Here is a 15,445-nt window from a genome sequence, read left to right as displayed (position 1 = left end):
CCAGATGTACAATCAGCAGTAAACTGTTGGAAATGCATGAATTTAATTTAGATTCTAATGAGGGCGGCTGGATAAACGGTAATTGCTGCTCTTAATTAGATTTTTGTGCATCTCACATGAGTTTCCTGTCTTGTGCAGTATGCTTTAGCAGCAATGATTTACAAGGTGTAATGGAATCTGTGGTGAGGTGAGGGTTGTTTTTCTTGTCCTGTCTCTTCATTCTGCCTTAACGACGCCTTTCCCTCTGTACGCAGACATCAATGAATGCGTGAACCCTGGCATTTGCAGTCAGATCTGCATCAACCTGAAGGGAGGATACAAGTGTGAATGTCACAATGGTTACCAGATGGATCCAACTACTGGAGTCTGCAAGGCTGTGGGTGAGTCGGCAGCAGGCAGCACCCCCTGAACCGTCATCTTGTTGCATTATTTAGCCTGTTTACGTGGACAAGCTGCTAGTTTTCCAACAGAAATGGAATATTCTGATTGTCATGAGGGGTAGGACTGCATCGATGCACTAATGTCACGATACAATACACGGCATTTGATACTATTTAATACACATTATCTGAAAGATTTCAAAGGGACAGTGTGATTTGACATGAATCGTTGCTGATTGGACTGATGGTCCGACCTTTGACCCGGAAGGACAATGCCAGAAAAAACTGAAACAAACAAACGTGTCTTCAGCCTATGCAGACTCATGTTTATGTTGTGAATATTACATCATCAACCTGCTTGTTTTACTTGCTAAATACCATAAACACAAATCCAAATTCTCTAATCACAAACTTTTATTTTTTATTTTTGAGGAGCTAAAACAATAAATTACAACAATCCTACATTCTATAAACAGAAAAGCCATCAAAACTTTATTTAACATTTTTATCAACTAATTTATCGCTGTTTTGTGTAATGTGACAGATTTTAGCTTTCAACTGTTGTGCAACTTAAACAGGGAGCAAAAGCCTGCAAAATGTTTTACTCTTTTAAATTCCACTTTAAGAAACACCTTCCAACAACCTACAGAAGCAGTTTCTGAGGATAAATTGCTGCATAAGGGAGGAAAAATGCTGACGCATAAAACTCTGCTTGTTGTATCAATTATTGGAAACGATTGTGTTGCATCGGTGCAGTTTAGCCTCATGTCTGTGTGCAGGAGTTTAACTCTGACTATAAACGGGCTGAACACTAAATGCTTCAGTGTGGCATAACTCCTTTTGACAGCCTGTTTGACTACGACTCTTACAGTAAAGTAGTGTTTAACCTGAACTGTTTATTCATGGCTTTGTAAACTGGAGGGTAAGATTAATGGGAACAGTGGTTCAGTGAGATCAGCTGGAGACGGTTGTTCCAGCCTTTTGTCAGATCACATGGTGTGAAACGGCACCATTGTGTGGCTCATCAACAGAAACTCTGTCTTACAAGTTATATCACAAACAATATGTTGTCAGATGGACCTTCAGTCCCTGTTTTCTCACCTTAGAAAGTCTTTTCTGTCCTCAGGTAAGGAGCCCTGTCTGATGTTCACCAACCGCCGTGACATTCGCCGTCTGGGTCTGGAGAGGAAGGAGTACACTCAAATTCTGGAGCAGCAGAGGAACACGGTGGCTCTGGATGCAGACTTTAACCAACAGATGATTTTCTGGGCTGACCTGGGCCAGAAGGCCATATTTAGGTAGATGCTGCAGAGCTTGTTCGGTTTGGATCCAGCGGGTCAATAACAGAACTCCAAATGACTCGACGGGTCATTCACTATTTGTCTAAACTAGCAGTAGGGTGTTACAGAGCATGCATCTGCACCATTATTGCTGTAAAAGGGAGACTGATTTGGTTGGATTAGTTGTTTAATTACATAAAACATTCAGTTTTGGCTGAACTGAGGCATCTGTTATTGTTAGAACTCGGTTTCACTTCGAGACTCTTAGATGAATCTTGAGGAATTGTCCAAAAATATGATATGTAAATTGATAATTTGTCATATAAATGTTTGAACAGCACCTTGGTAGCCGTCAGCTGCAGAAAATGATGATTTGTGTGGAGCAGACTAATGTGACCCGGTTCTTTTTGTCATGTCAGCACTGTCCTGGATAAACTTGTGGATGTTGGAGCTCACAAGAAAGTGATAGACAACGTCCAAACTCCTGTGGGGATCGCAGTGGACTGGATCTATAAGAACCTGTACTGGTCCGATCTCAGCACCAAAAGCATCTCTGTAGCCAATTTGAATGGAACCAAGCAGAAAGTTCTGTTCAACAGAGGCCTCAAAGAACCCGCCTCCATTGCTGTGGATCCACTGTCTGGGTGGGTGGAAGACTTGTGCTTATATCTCCAAGCCTTTGCTCTGCAGATCAGTTATAGGTGTGTGTTTGTGTCCTGTAGGTTTCTTTACTGGTCTGACTGGGGAGAACCAGCCAAGATTGAAAAGTCTGGCATGAACGGAGTGGACAGACAGGTTCTGGTGGCGACGGACATCCAGTGGCCTAATGGAATCACACTGGGTAGGAACACAGAAATACAGTGACGTGGACTGACTTTAAAGTGCGTTTCTGTGGGTTTTTCTGGTGTTTTCCAGCAGCATAAACTCCAGCAGCTCCCCACATCTACACTGCATGTGACACTCTTCCACTCAGTGTTCAAACTACAGCACATATTCCAGAAACTTTGGAAATATTTTACACTTTTCAACAGTTTAATTATTGAAATGCAACATTTTTTTTGTTTAGCAGAAATGAGAATAAGACACTTTTCCTCACATTAGCTTCTTGATGCTACTTTTACACGCCTGGTCACGTCTTAAAGGATGATAAAACCAAATGTTCTCCCTGTTCTCTTCGTCTTCCTGTGCTTGCATCAGTCGCAGCATCAAAAAGTAATTGATTGTCCTGCTTAACAAAAGGTATTGATTTGAGCCCTTGATTTCTGTCCTGTCTGCTTTCTACTCCCTTGTTCGTTCGTCTCGTTTCTTTCACCCTCCTCGTCCGTCACCATGTCTCTTCCAGATCTGATCAAAGGCAGGTTGTACTGGGTCGACTCCAAGCTGCACATGCTCTGTAGCGTCGACCTGAACGGGGACAACAGGAAGAAGGTGCTGCAGTCTCCACACTACCTGGCTCATCCCTTCGCTCTCACAGTTTTCGAGGTACTGCAGCTGCAGCTGCACCTTCGTTCTGTTCTAAGTGACCGAATTGATGAACTGAATTGCATTTGGGTTTTATAACTGCCGGCATCACATGATGGAACAAAAAACCTTGTTAAGATGCCATCAGTAACAACGTTTAAAAAGGAATGGAGGGATATTTTTAAACTGGTTTATTCCCCATGTGAAACTTGAGTTACAGTAATCTCGTACTTTTTTTAAAACGACCCCAGCTGAGGTTCAGAGAAACGCTGCTGAGCTGATTGCTCAGAATATATCGACACAAATTAATTGGAAGAAACCTCAGCTGGTATAATTGGGCTAACAGGGCTCAGCCCTCCCTACATTATTCAATAAAAATGAGAATATAATATATAAATAATTAAATAAAAACTTTAAACATAGTTTTTTAAATTTTTGATCAGAGGCGGAGCAAAATCTGAACTGAAACCCATGAAATCGGTGAAAACGGGCTAATTATCTACAGCCCAAGCGAAGCAACTCGGTTACACTTGACTTTTCTTCAACATTTGAGTGACAGGTTGCAAGTCCCGCCCCCTCCATTTGTGGCTTATTTGGGCTAAATCTGTACAGCCCAAAGCCAGCAGATTTGGGCCAATCACAGACGACTCTACTTGATTGCGTGTGTTGGGCGAAACTTTGACAATGGCAGGCATCGGCGTTAACGAAGTGGATTATTTACTTTCAAATCCATTTTCTTCAATGTCCTCGGGTGAAAAAAGTAGGGGAACATCAATCCAAAGGATATCCAAATTATACAGAAAGAAAAGCGCCAGAATCGTAGCTTTTGTGTAACTTGGTTTGAGAGAAAGGCTAACGGCTAACGTTAGAAAGGCTAACGGCTAACGTTAGAAAGGCTAACGGCCTCTTGAAGCTTCTCTTCAGATAAGGTGAACCATCCCCATTCCTGTCACACAGATGGCACATTTTGTGGAGTATTTCTTTTAAGGCTCTCTTAACGTCTTTCTGGAGTTCCTATTTTAGTTTTGTGCTGATGTTTGGATTATTGTGTTCCAAAGCAAATTGCAATCGGCTATAGTTGAAACCACTTTTTTTAGCACAAGTCTGGGTTGACTTTTTTTTTTTTTTTTTTTTTTTAAACCTTTTATGGTGTGAAAGTATTTGTATTTACAGAGAGATGGTAGATGGTATATTTTCCATCAGTGCATTCTTCTAAATAGTGTTGTGGTGGTTTGTTGAAAAGGCCCGTGCTGTTGTGATAGTTTAAACTTACATTCTAACAGGACACCTTTTATGTTGAAATACAACTAATTGGCTTTTATAATACATTAGCCGACCCATTCAATGCCACCACCAGCCGTCACTGCTCGGATGCATGGATTATTTTCACGTACATTAAACTGCTGGCAGGATTTACACATTTCTCACCTCTGACTGCCAGAGCAGCGGGAAGTTTGGTGCCAAGTGGCTTCAGTTATGAGCAGCTGATCATGCGCACGTGACGTGGAAAATGTTGAGTCAGACTGCTCCGTGTGATGGGAAAAAAGTGCCTCTGATGTGGGGGTCATGCTGACTCTGCACTCGTATTACCTCTGTAGAGATGTGTGAATGAAATAAATCCTTTAATAGAAGCATCACACGGGAAATTCGGACATGCTGAGACTCTTTAACGCAGGAATCTGCTCCGATAGGTTGGTTCATCATGACTTCCACAGGCAGTCGTAGGAGAACCGCTCATCTCTGCCCTCTGTCGCTTCATTCATTCGCCTTTCAAATAAACTTCTGCTTATTTATTCTGTGCTTTTTGGCCCTTTCCCAAGGACCGAGTCTTCTGGACAGACGGTGAAAATGAAGCGATCTACGGCGCCAACAAGTTCACTGGATCAGACGTGGTGACGCTGGCCAGCAATCTGAACGACCCTCAGGACATCATAGTGTACCACGAGCTGATTCAGCTGTCCGGTACGAGCTGTTTGGGGAGGATTGTTGAGCAGAGAAGAATATTTTACTCATCAGAGCTTCTGTGTGCAGGAACTAACTGGTGCGCAGAGAAAGGTGAAAATGGAGGCTGCAGCTACATGTGTCTGGCAGCGCCGCAGATCAACAAGCATTCGCCCAAATACAGCTGTGTGTGTCCGGAGGGACAGGAGCTGGCTGCCGACGGCTTGCGCTGCAGACCAGGTGAGGTCGAGCTTGGGAAATGCACGCAGCACACGAATGCATCTGAAATCTGCTGAAAGTGGGACACAATCATTTGTCTGCATTTTTACAAGCATGGCTTACTAATTATAAGTAGGTCAGCTTAAAGATATCAGTTTTGGGTTTTATATTAGCCTAAGTGGAAGCCGCGGGCTGCACTTTGTAGACGTTCTGTGTTATCAAAGCTCTCCTAACACCTGATGCTGTGCAGGCAGGAGGGACAGGAAGTCTGCATGAATTAAGCTCAGTTATGCTGGGCTGAGAGAACCCTGTCGGTAAGAGAAAAAGAGGAAATGGATCAGTTTAACCGTCCGTTACCTGGGTTCAAATCCTCTGCATTAAAGGCCCTACCTCCCTAGGCAAGACCCCTTTACCCTAACTGCTACCAGTGTAAGTCGATTTGGATTAAAGCTAAATGTTTAAACAGAAATAGTTAATTTCAGGGTGGCAGTAGCTCCACGGGGAGTAGAGGGAGACGTCTCCAGCACCTTCCAGCTCCTCCCAGGAGAGGACTGTAAACCTTCTTAATGGGAGGTGCACAGGAGGAGTTCTTATGTTGCCCGACCCTCTTCCAGCGGCTCCCCTCAGTGTGGAGAAGCAGCCTGTCCCAGATTTCTGAGAAAGCAGTCTTGTTTTGCCTGTAATTAACCAAACGTCATGACCATAGACCACCTGGGACTCTGCTTCACTGCAGAAGCTGGACCCAACGTGGGTCCAGGTCCCTTTTCCCACGTCACGAACCAACCCTGAGGTTCCTGAACTCCTGCAGCCCTCTGAGGACTGCACTGCTCACACTAGTTATATCCAGTATTTATCACACGGGACTGAAGCTAAAGGAGAAGGAGCGGCAGTGCAGTGTCCTGCAGGCTGTTTCTGCTGTTCTGACTTTCTGGGACTGGGCGTTTTACCTGCCAGGTGTTTTTCAGACGGCTGAAATTGGTTTGACTTGTTGAATTAGAAGACTTCCCTTTGTTTTCCTCACCGACTGCAACGTTCCAAACAGGAAACGGGTTTTCATATTGTTGGATCTTTACAGTACAGCCCTCAGGCAGCAGGTTCACCCTCTTTTGATGCTTTGTGCACTAAAGCACTCTGACGGCAGTTATTTCTTCCCTTTTTCTGGGCCGTTTGTTCCCAAAGTTCCTCTTAAACAACTCCTTATTAACTAAATTCAAAGGGAGCTTGGTTGTTCACAGGTGATCCAGTGATTCTCTGGATCTGTTGGAAGAAACGTCAGTAAATCTGAACTGATTAAACTGGCTTTGTGAAGCCCTGCTCCTCTGTTTTCCTCTGGCTGCCCCGAACCCAGCTGTCTGTCTGACAGCCTCACAGCAGCGGAGTCAGTTTGTGATGTGATCCAGTTCTTTAGTGCCTCTTTGGCATGTGTGAACAGAGTCTGCCTTGATTCTCAGCTGCAGCTCAGTCTCGCTGTAGAAGGATCCGTCTCCTCCTGACAGCAGAGTTGTCAGTTCCTGAGTTTGATCCTGCTTTTACCTCTGGCTCACTGCTTCCTCTTGGTGCCCGTCTTCCAGTCTCTGAACTCTTGGGGGGGGGATGTGTCAGTTGGTGGTGTGACAACTGAATGGGCCTTTTTCTCAGCCTTCACTCTTTAGGGTGGCAGCTATTTGTTCTGTGCACACTCGGATGTTCCCACACAGAGCTGGAAAACTATTCCGACGTGGATCCGACTCCTGCTGAAGATTTAAAGTGTTGTTTTAGGGCCTGTGTTACTTAAACTGAGCATCTGTGGCTTTCTGGACTCTGGCTGCAGTGGGAACAGAGGAAGATCAGAGGTTCCTGCTTCTCGGGATGTGGAAACGTCTCAGCAGTTTGCTATGATGGGACTATTCGGTACAGATGAGATGTTTTAGGGACCTGTGGGTAACGAAGCTGCCCAGTTGGACAGAGTTATCCTTCCTGACTGTAACCGTCACTTTAAGTCTGAGATCTTTTCACCATTCCTGCTCCTCAGGTTCAGTGTGACGACAGATCAGAAGTGAACGCAGACGGTTTAATTGCGCCGCTTTGGCACCAAAGCAGCCGTTTTCTATCCTAACGGGGTGAAATTTAGCCTGTCGTCTCTAGTTTAGCTCATGGTCAGTTCAGTGTACTCTGTTATGGTCCAATAACTTGTTTCTGTATTTATCAGACGCTTTTATCCAAAGCGACTTACAAATAAAGATATAACAGTTCTATAAAAAGCTAACAATAAGCTACATAGAAGGAACCCAGGAGTCCGACTCTGTCAGAGGGGACAGAGCAGAGATAGGGTGCAGGCATAGAAGGAAGTGCAGAAAGATAAAGTGCAGAGATAGAGGGGGTAGGGAAGTACAAGGTAAGTGCTGGGATAGGAGATGCTCTCTGAAGAGCTGGGTTTTCAGGAGCTTCTTGAAGATAGACAGGGACGCCGCTGTTCTGGTAGCGCTCGGTAGGTCATTCCACCATCGTGGGACGACACATGAACAGAGTTTGGATCGTCTGTCTCAATAATTTGGGCCATTGAAGACACTGGAGGAGTCCTCTGGAGCAGCACGAACTCCAGCTCACCCCCTGCCAAACGGCTAATAAAGATAAAAGAAGTCAGAACACCTGCTTCGCTGTATAATCTGCATGCAGCCGACTCGATGCCAAACGTCTTTCTTCAGCTCGTAGGTGAGAAGTATTGTTTTGCTCGTTACTATGTTAGACTTCAGCTTCTAACAGGCTAATTGGCGTTCGTAAAACAAAGACTGAACTGCAGCCCTGGCCTTGTTTTTCATCCTTTCCCTTTTGCTGGAGAAAGGTTGCTTGGAAACGCCGTCGACTCCCTTTGTTTTTGTCTGGAGGAGTCCGGCTCCTTTCTGCTCCCACAGATTAGCCTTTTCAAACCGCATCAGTGTCTGATGGGGACCTGACAGCTGAATCCACGGCACATACCCTCCTAATTGGACTCAAACTTTCGACTTGAGACACCGGTATTCACAAAGTGCTGGAGCAGCTCCCTGCAGCACCGTCCTCCTGAGTAAAGGAGCGCATAGTTGGTCTGTTCACTTTGCTTCTACAACTCTTCTCTTGTAAAGTAAGATTTTATTGGAGTCTTGGCAGTTTCTGCAGCCTCTTTTCTTTTTGGGGGGGGGGGGTTGTTACAGGTTTTATCATCTTTGTTTTGTGTGAATATCCGTCAGATTGCGTAACATTTCCCATAAATTAACCTTTTTTTGTGTTTTAAAATGTTGAAACAAAGCTTTTTACAGGCATTTGCTCCTGTTCTTCATATTTCTGGTTGCTGCACCCAATATAAACGTAATTTAACCTGAACAGCAGCGAGGTTAACTGGCTTTAACTTCTGCCCACATGCAAAACGACTGCGTTTGCACGCTGGAGGCCGACCGGGGCAGAAGAAAAGGCTTTATTATCCTTTAACGCCTCTCACCCATCCTTGAGTGGTCACATGCTTCTTTCAGCAGACATTCACTCCCACTCCCACTTCTGACGTCAATAAATCCTTCAGCAAATCAACCATGAACTCTTCTGGTGTTTTAAATGGTTGGAAAGCGGAGTGAAACCGCAGCTGAACTCTGACATCATCGCAGCACATTTTTCAGCCGGCCTCGGCAGCAGTGGCGGTCGCTGCTGCTCCACTCGCCTCGCAGGCTGTTTGGGAATCTGGAGCCGGTGCTTTTTCCTCTTTTTGGGCACATTTCCGCAGCTTGTGCCCCTCAGTCTGCTTACAGTTCTTACCACACTAATCCATTCTTGCATACAGTTCAGAATGACTGCTCCAGCCTCTCCACATGCTGGTATTTACTCACATAAACGCCCCTCTGCTCTGCTGCGTTCAAAGTGAGAATAGTTAGGGAGGAGTCAAAGGAATGGCCGTCATTCACCAAATGTTCCTCCACCCCCTACAAGTTGAGCAGTTGCCAAAGGCTTCATTGCTCTTTGCTACACCACCAGCCAGCATATTTATCCCATTTTACAGCTGTCCCAGCTGGACTGAATGGGCTCTGTGGAGCATTGTCTGCAGCCTTGACCCACTATAATCTTGTTAGTGAAAGTAATGGGCAGTGCTCCTCACTTCAGGGGTGAACTTCAAACGGCCAACGAGGGGTCCCTGGAGCTGCCTTTGGCCCGAAGTGGAGCCTTTTCCTTCAGTCTGAAGATGTTTCAGACTGCTGGGACTCGGTTTGTTTCCTAACATGGCGTTAATGACCAGTCCCACTGTTTTTATGAAGACGGTTTGCTCATTTAGTTTCCAGGCTCGCTTCTCTGAGCGACTACTTTAAATCCTCCCCAGTGCAGCACTGAATATATCTGGATTTACTGCAGCGTTCCTGAAGGTTAACTGAAGTTAATTGTCAGCATCTTACATTCGGTGTAAACGGTTTCCTTCCTTTAGTGTCCCAAAGAACCGGGTCTTTGCTGGAGTGTTATATCGTGTGTTTATTAGATTGATCGCATCACGCCTGCCGTTCAATGCCGGGTTTATTGAGTCCAGTGTTCAGCTCTTATAAAACAAACGAGACGATAAAAGAAATAAACACTTCAACACCACAATGCAGCACTGAATTAAACCTCTGGTTCTGGGTAAAAACCCCAAAACTGAGCTTTGTTTAAGGCTACAATAAAACACCGACTGTTGAGCTGGTAAAATCTTTAGGAACTGCTTTTGTCTCCCTGCTTTCCTTTGTTTGTTGGGCTTTAAATATGAGCTTTCCCCACTTCCTGCCTCGCTGCTCCTCAGGCCCACCTTCAGCCTGATGGAAGTGTTTTCCTGGTGCTGCAGCTCTGCTTCCTGGTGGTACTGATGCTAACGGGAGCGTCGCAGCCTGACTGTCGTCTTGCTTTAGCGGCTTTTCTCTGCACTGTTCCTGAATGCTGAGCATGTTTTTGGTTAAAAGCAGAAGGTTTCTTCATGAAAACGTGCCTGTCGACGCTTCCATGTTCGTGTGCCCCCGGCTTGGCTTCTTGCTCAACAGAAGAGGATCCTGTTTGTATCTAATGAGCATTTCACTGCTTTGATCTCCTGAGCTCTGGTCTACATTCAGAGAAAACCTGCTTGCATGTTTGCAGTTTGAAAATGGGACGCCTTCTGATGTCTTAAGTTGTTCAAAGTGTGACTCTTGGCTGTTTCTGTGACAGACCCTTCTTCCAAAGGTCCCCCAAAGGATGGTAGGAAGGCTCTAATACAGCTGCCCCAAGGTAAAACACCTGCCCTGTTTGTGGAGTTTCACTCTGAAGCATGTTGAGCTTTGTTCCTAATTAACTCTTCTTCTCCAGCGTGGACTCAGGAGTTTCCATTTGAATTGTTACACGGGACCATCATGATTAGGGCTGAGCCATTTTTATCGATACCGCGATATATATTGATATTTTGTTTCCTGATTAAAATCAGGTTGTTTTTTTTTTTTAAAGATGATACTAAACGATAATAAATTGGTTCATAAAAATGTTAGAAAAGCCATCAAAACCACTGAGATCTGCACTTTATGTTTATAGAATGTAGGATTGTTGTAATGTTTTGTTTTAGCTTCTTCTCTTGGATTTGTGTTTTATAGTATTTAGCAAGTAAAACAAGCAGGTTTATGATGTAATATTCCCAACATAAACATGAGTCTGCGTACGCTGAAGACATGTTTGTGACATGTTTGTGTTGTCCTTCCGGTTCAAAGGTCAGACCATCAGTCCAATCAGCAACAATTCATCTAAAATCACTGTCTGTCCCTTTAAAATGTTTCAGAAATGTGTATAAAATGATATCAAATCGCTGGCTGAATGCTGTGTATCGTATCATGAGTTTAGTGCATCGCTACAGCCTTAATCATGATGGCTTAGATTAAATCTAACTGCATCAATGAGAAGCAGGATGGCCTCTTGTGTCCATGGTGCTGAATGAACTACTTTCTCCTGCTCGGCTTCATACGCTGTTCCTGCGTCTGTTCTTTGGAAAGGACACCTTCGGATGTCTTTCAGGCCTCGCTGCAATGCAGATAACCAACTTGGGGAAGTTAATTTGTAACAAATGGTTGCGCAGCCTGAGGTATCTACGGGGTGATTCCCTCCCTGCTGCCCTCAGTCTGTGCAGACTTCCAGGATAAAGACGCCCTGTTGTGACTAACCTGTTAAGCTTTTAATGGCGTTGGCGACACATTTTACATGCATATTTCAGCTGTAAAATGTTCCAACATGAAGAAAAAAAGGTGGTCAAAAGGCCTAAAGCTGAATAGGAGGAAGGAAACCTGGCCAGATCTCCATATTCCTCCCCCCTCTTGAATATTCATTAATCAGTATTTCGGATCGTCTTTTTGCTTTTAACAGAAAATCTTTGGCTGCTGTAGCTCTTATCGTGCTTTTAAAATGCATGTGAACATGTTGACCCCTTTCAGTGGGACTAACGTTACCTGATGATGCTGCTGGGGTTTGACTCACTCCTGCTTTTACACGCTTGACCAGACTTTAATGGGCCAAGGTGCTCCACACATGCTCCAAACTTGTATCCTTTTTATGAAAATACTAAAGCTTCATGCGTTTTCTCACAGTCCAGTGTGGAAATGTGCTTCAGTCAGTAACTCTTACCCCTCCTGTGCAGGTTGACTCTGACGTGGACGGTGAGCTGAAGCTCTGCTCAGCTGTGCACGTAGCAGCGCTTTCAGTGTTAATTCCTCCTCTTTTTGGGTCTAAACTTGCTTTTAGGCTGTGCAACAATCTTTCTCATTTGGGCTCGATGTGTCTGATAAAGCGTTCTTTCAACACTGAGTGGTTAGTTAATTTGCTGGAATAAGTGCTTTATTAACTTTGTCTTAAACCCTGGAAAAATGCTGTGAATAAAGTGCTTGAATGCGTTCTAATCAGAAACACAAGGCCTGCTGTCGAGTTCCTGTTTGCTACTAAATGGCAGCACTTGTTCATGTGACCTTTCCATATTATGGCTTTAAAATATGATCAAAGGTCGAAGTGAGTTGTTCCTGCCAGCAGATGTCTTTTACAGCCTTCTGAAATCCCCCTGATGTTAATGTTTCAGCTGTTTATTGAACCATAATGAGCATTAAAGGGATGTGTGAAGGTTCACCTCAGGAGCACCACCTGGTGGCAGGACAGAGGAAGTGTCATTAAGATGCGATTGTGCTGCTGCACACAGGAGGAAGTTGAGGGAGAGCAAAGGTACACCCACCAGCCCTTTTGTTTGGCACCGTTCTCAGCTTTGAGGAAGAGTCGCACTTATTGACAGGCTTGGCTGAGGCCCATCAAGTCCTCGTACTTCATTACTTCATCAGTTTCCTGCCACTCGTCCTGGTAGAGTTAGAAACTGAGATGTACTGCTCCAGCTTTAACTTTGACATGATACAAAGTGTCGCTCGGCTCGATGGAGACGCCTCCACCCAAAAACATGCATGTTGGGTTCATTGGGGCCTGCATTGACCCTGGGAGTGAGCCTCTGTGTTCAGGGCCCTGTGACGGACTGGAGACCCGTCCAGGGTTTTTCAGAAGTGAGAGAATTCAGGGTCAGGCTCTCTGGCAACAACTCAGGGTGAACTAAACCCAAGTTTCCGTCTTTGTGCTGTTCTGCAGCTGCTTTCAGCCGAGCTGTTTGTCAGTCGCGTCACTCACTCACTGACACAAACCGCTCTGGCCTCCACCAACACCCGGTCGCAGCAGTGTGGAGGAAGCGCTCGTTTCCGAGGCCGTCCGGTCTCCAGAAAAGTTTCCTCAAACGTTTAACGAGCCTCAGATTCGCAGCAGCTTGTCTGAAGAATTGTGATATTTTCTTAGAGATCAGTGAGGGAGGACAGAGTGGGCTTCTCAGAGTAAACACCCCAGATTGGCAGCTGTTTTAAAGTCTTTCTTTGAAGCCTTTGACACAGACTTAATTTGTTTAAATAGAGTGAAAGGGAGGATATTTGGTGTTCCAGCTGTTACCTTTCAGCTCCATGGAAGCATTTTACAGGCTGTTGTCTCAAAGCATCCTTCATCTAAATCAGGGATGTCAAACTCCGGTCCTGGAGGGCCGCTGTCCTGCAGGTTTTAGCCGTTTCCCTGCTTCAACTCACCTGATTCAGATGAAATGGATCCCTTCAAAAGATTAAGTTCTGCAGCAGCCTGCTAATGAGGCATCGATCTGAATCAGGTGTGTTGGAGCAGGGAAACGTCTAAAACCTGCAGGACAGCGGCCCTCCAGGACCGGAGTTTGACATCCCTGCTCTAAAGGATGTCACGCTAACCTTGAACTATCCCCTCCTGGACCTCGGCATGTTTAAGAGTCTTAAACCGAAGGATGGCGTGAAGTTGTCCGTGGCAGCATGTGCTGACCTGTTCACGCTGTCTTTCAGATGCTAATGTGAACACATCGATTCAGGTGGACTCCACAGCCAGAGGGTCGACAGCTGCCTGGGCCATACTGCCCGTCTGTGAGTGTGCACGCACACACACACGTGCACGTGCGTTTGTTCTGAGCGTCCTGCCTCTGCTGAACTCCCCTGTCTGTGCAGTGCTGCTGGCGATGGCGGGGGCAGGCGGTTACCTGATGTGGAGAAACTGGCAGCTGAAGAACCAGAAGAGCATGAACTTTGACAACCCCGTCTACCTGAAAACCACAGAAGAAGACCTCAACATTGATATTACCCGGCACGGTGCCAGCGTGGGACACACCTACCCTGCGGTGAGTTTAAAAATCATAATTTGCTTCTTTGGAAATGAAGCCGAGCGGCTTTTGGCCTCGGATAACTTTGCCCGACTCCATGTTGATGACCTCTACTCTCTGCCTCACCTTGCGGCCTGAAGTAATCCTCAGTGTACAGAAGCTGTGATTAAAAAGATTAACCTAAGCCTGCCAGGAGCCACAGGATGCACCCAAAGCTCTGGCAGCAGATGTAGCACTAACCCTCCATAATTGCAGAGAGATGCATTTTCACGGGTATGAATTCAACATTTCCTTAAAGGTCTCTCCTCTCCTTCTGTCTGCAGATCTCAATAGTGAGCACAGACGATGATTTATCCTGATCCCGTCTGCTTTTATTTTCTTCTCCCCGCGGCGGCCCGTAGCGTCGCGCGGCGCCTCCTCGTTACCATGCCAACGGTTGTCCGTAGCAGCAGCCCTTACAGTACAACCACATGCCTTCTAAAGTGCATTATGTCATGATCTGTGGTGAAGAGGAAATGTTATTTATTACACCAATACTTCGGTGAATTATGTCGGCTTCTTTCATTCAGCAGCCAAAGTTTTAGGGTTTTGTTGGTTTGTTTTCTGCCCTTTTGGGGGTTCATGATGTACTTCCCGTCATTTCTGTGCCCAGCACTCTTAGAGGAGTCTGCCGCCATCTTTTCCCAGTGGTTCAGAAGTGAACGCGTTGCCCCTCGCAGGCTTCCTGCGTTCAGACTGGACCGTAAGGCCTCTGGCCCTGCCTGGAGTTCCCTGCACCTCCACGTGTTTGACAGTGGGAGGTCGGCCGTAAACTGGGAGAATCTGCTCAAAACTCTTCTTCCTAACCGGCTCGGATGTGAATATTTCTGTATGCTCATGTTTTGACAGCTAATATATCCAAGTTTTCTATTCTTTGTTAATCTGTTATTACCTGCACTGCCTCCTGGTGTGCATTCTTACTCCATTTTCTCATTTCTTCTTATTCTTATTCTTATTATTATTATTATTACTGTATAAAAAATCGCCATGGTTACAGCATTTGTAAAGAGTGTAAATATTCTTCATCCCTCAGAGACATGACTGTCAATCAGGACCCTCTTCAGTGCACTTTGATTAACGTTCCTGTGTAAATAAGATTGTATACATTGACTTGAAATCAATTTTTTTGCTATGGCTGGGGATCTCACCAGAGTTCAGATGTATTTAAGAAGAAAGGAAGAAAACCACGATGAATTTGGTAAAAACTATTTTGTATGTTTGTGTGCTGTTGCTGTGAACTTTTTATAGCCTTGTACAATGAAGGGGAAACACTATTAAAGTTTAAAAGCTCTAACTGTGAAGACCTTTGCTTTGCAAACCACTTTAATTCATTCTAATGCAACCAGATGTGCATTCTGGTGTCCATTTGTCCATCTGCACAAATACAGACGTCTGCTACTCCTTGATCCCTGAGGTTGGATCAAGCAGATGAAATGAAGCCTTCATTCGTTGGGTTTTGTGGATGCAGA

General features: G+C 45.1%; 1 protein-coding gene across 2 annotated transcripts in view; it reads left to right on the top strand.

Annotated features, from left to right (window-relative positions):
- Positions 1-15,270, top strand: part of vldlr (very low density lipoprotein receptor) — a 40,219-nt gene extending 24,949 nt beyond the window's left edge. Inside the window, exons 10-20 of one of the 2 annotated variants that reach the window (XM_072371885.1) lie at positions 255-380; positions 1,507-1,678; positions 2,080-2,304; positions 2,383-2,501; positions 3,003-3,142; positions 4,942-5,083; positions 5,153-5,302; positions 10,442-10,501; positions 13,627-13,704; positions 13,786-13,955; positions 14,261-15,270. In XM_072371885.1, coding sequence (XP_072227986.1) covers positions 255-380; positions 1,507-1,678; positions 2,080-2,304; positions 2,383-2,501; positions 3,003-3,142; positions 4,942-5,083; positions 5,153-5,302; positions 10,442-10,501; positions 13,627-13,704; positions 13,786-13,955; positions 14,261-14,296 — 1,418 coding nt within the window. In that variant the 3' untranslated portion in view covers positions 14,297-15,270. The remainder of the gene's footprint in view (positions 1-254; positions 381-1,506; positions 1,679-2,079; positions 2,305-2,382; positions 2,502-3,002; positions 3,143-4,941; positions 5,084-5,152; positions 5,303-10,441; positions 10,502-13,626; positions 13,705-13,785; positions 13,956-14,260) is intronic. The other variant, XM_072371886.1, reaches the window with a different exon arrangement.
- Positions 15,271-15,445: the final 175 nt, after the last annotated feature.

This window comes from Leuresthes tenuis, unplaced genomic scaffold (genome assembly GCF_036924035.1).
Source record: "Leuresthes tenuis unplaced genomic scaffold, fLeuTen1.0.hap1 SCAF_19, whole genome shotgun sequence".
Lineage (NCBI taxonomy): Eukaryota > Metazoa > Chordata > Actinopteri > Atheriniformes > Atherinopsidae > Leuresthes > Leuresthes tenuis.
Note: the sequence above shows the minus strand (reverse complement) of the source record. Positions and strands in the feature narration are given on the sequence as shown.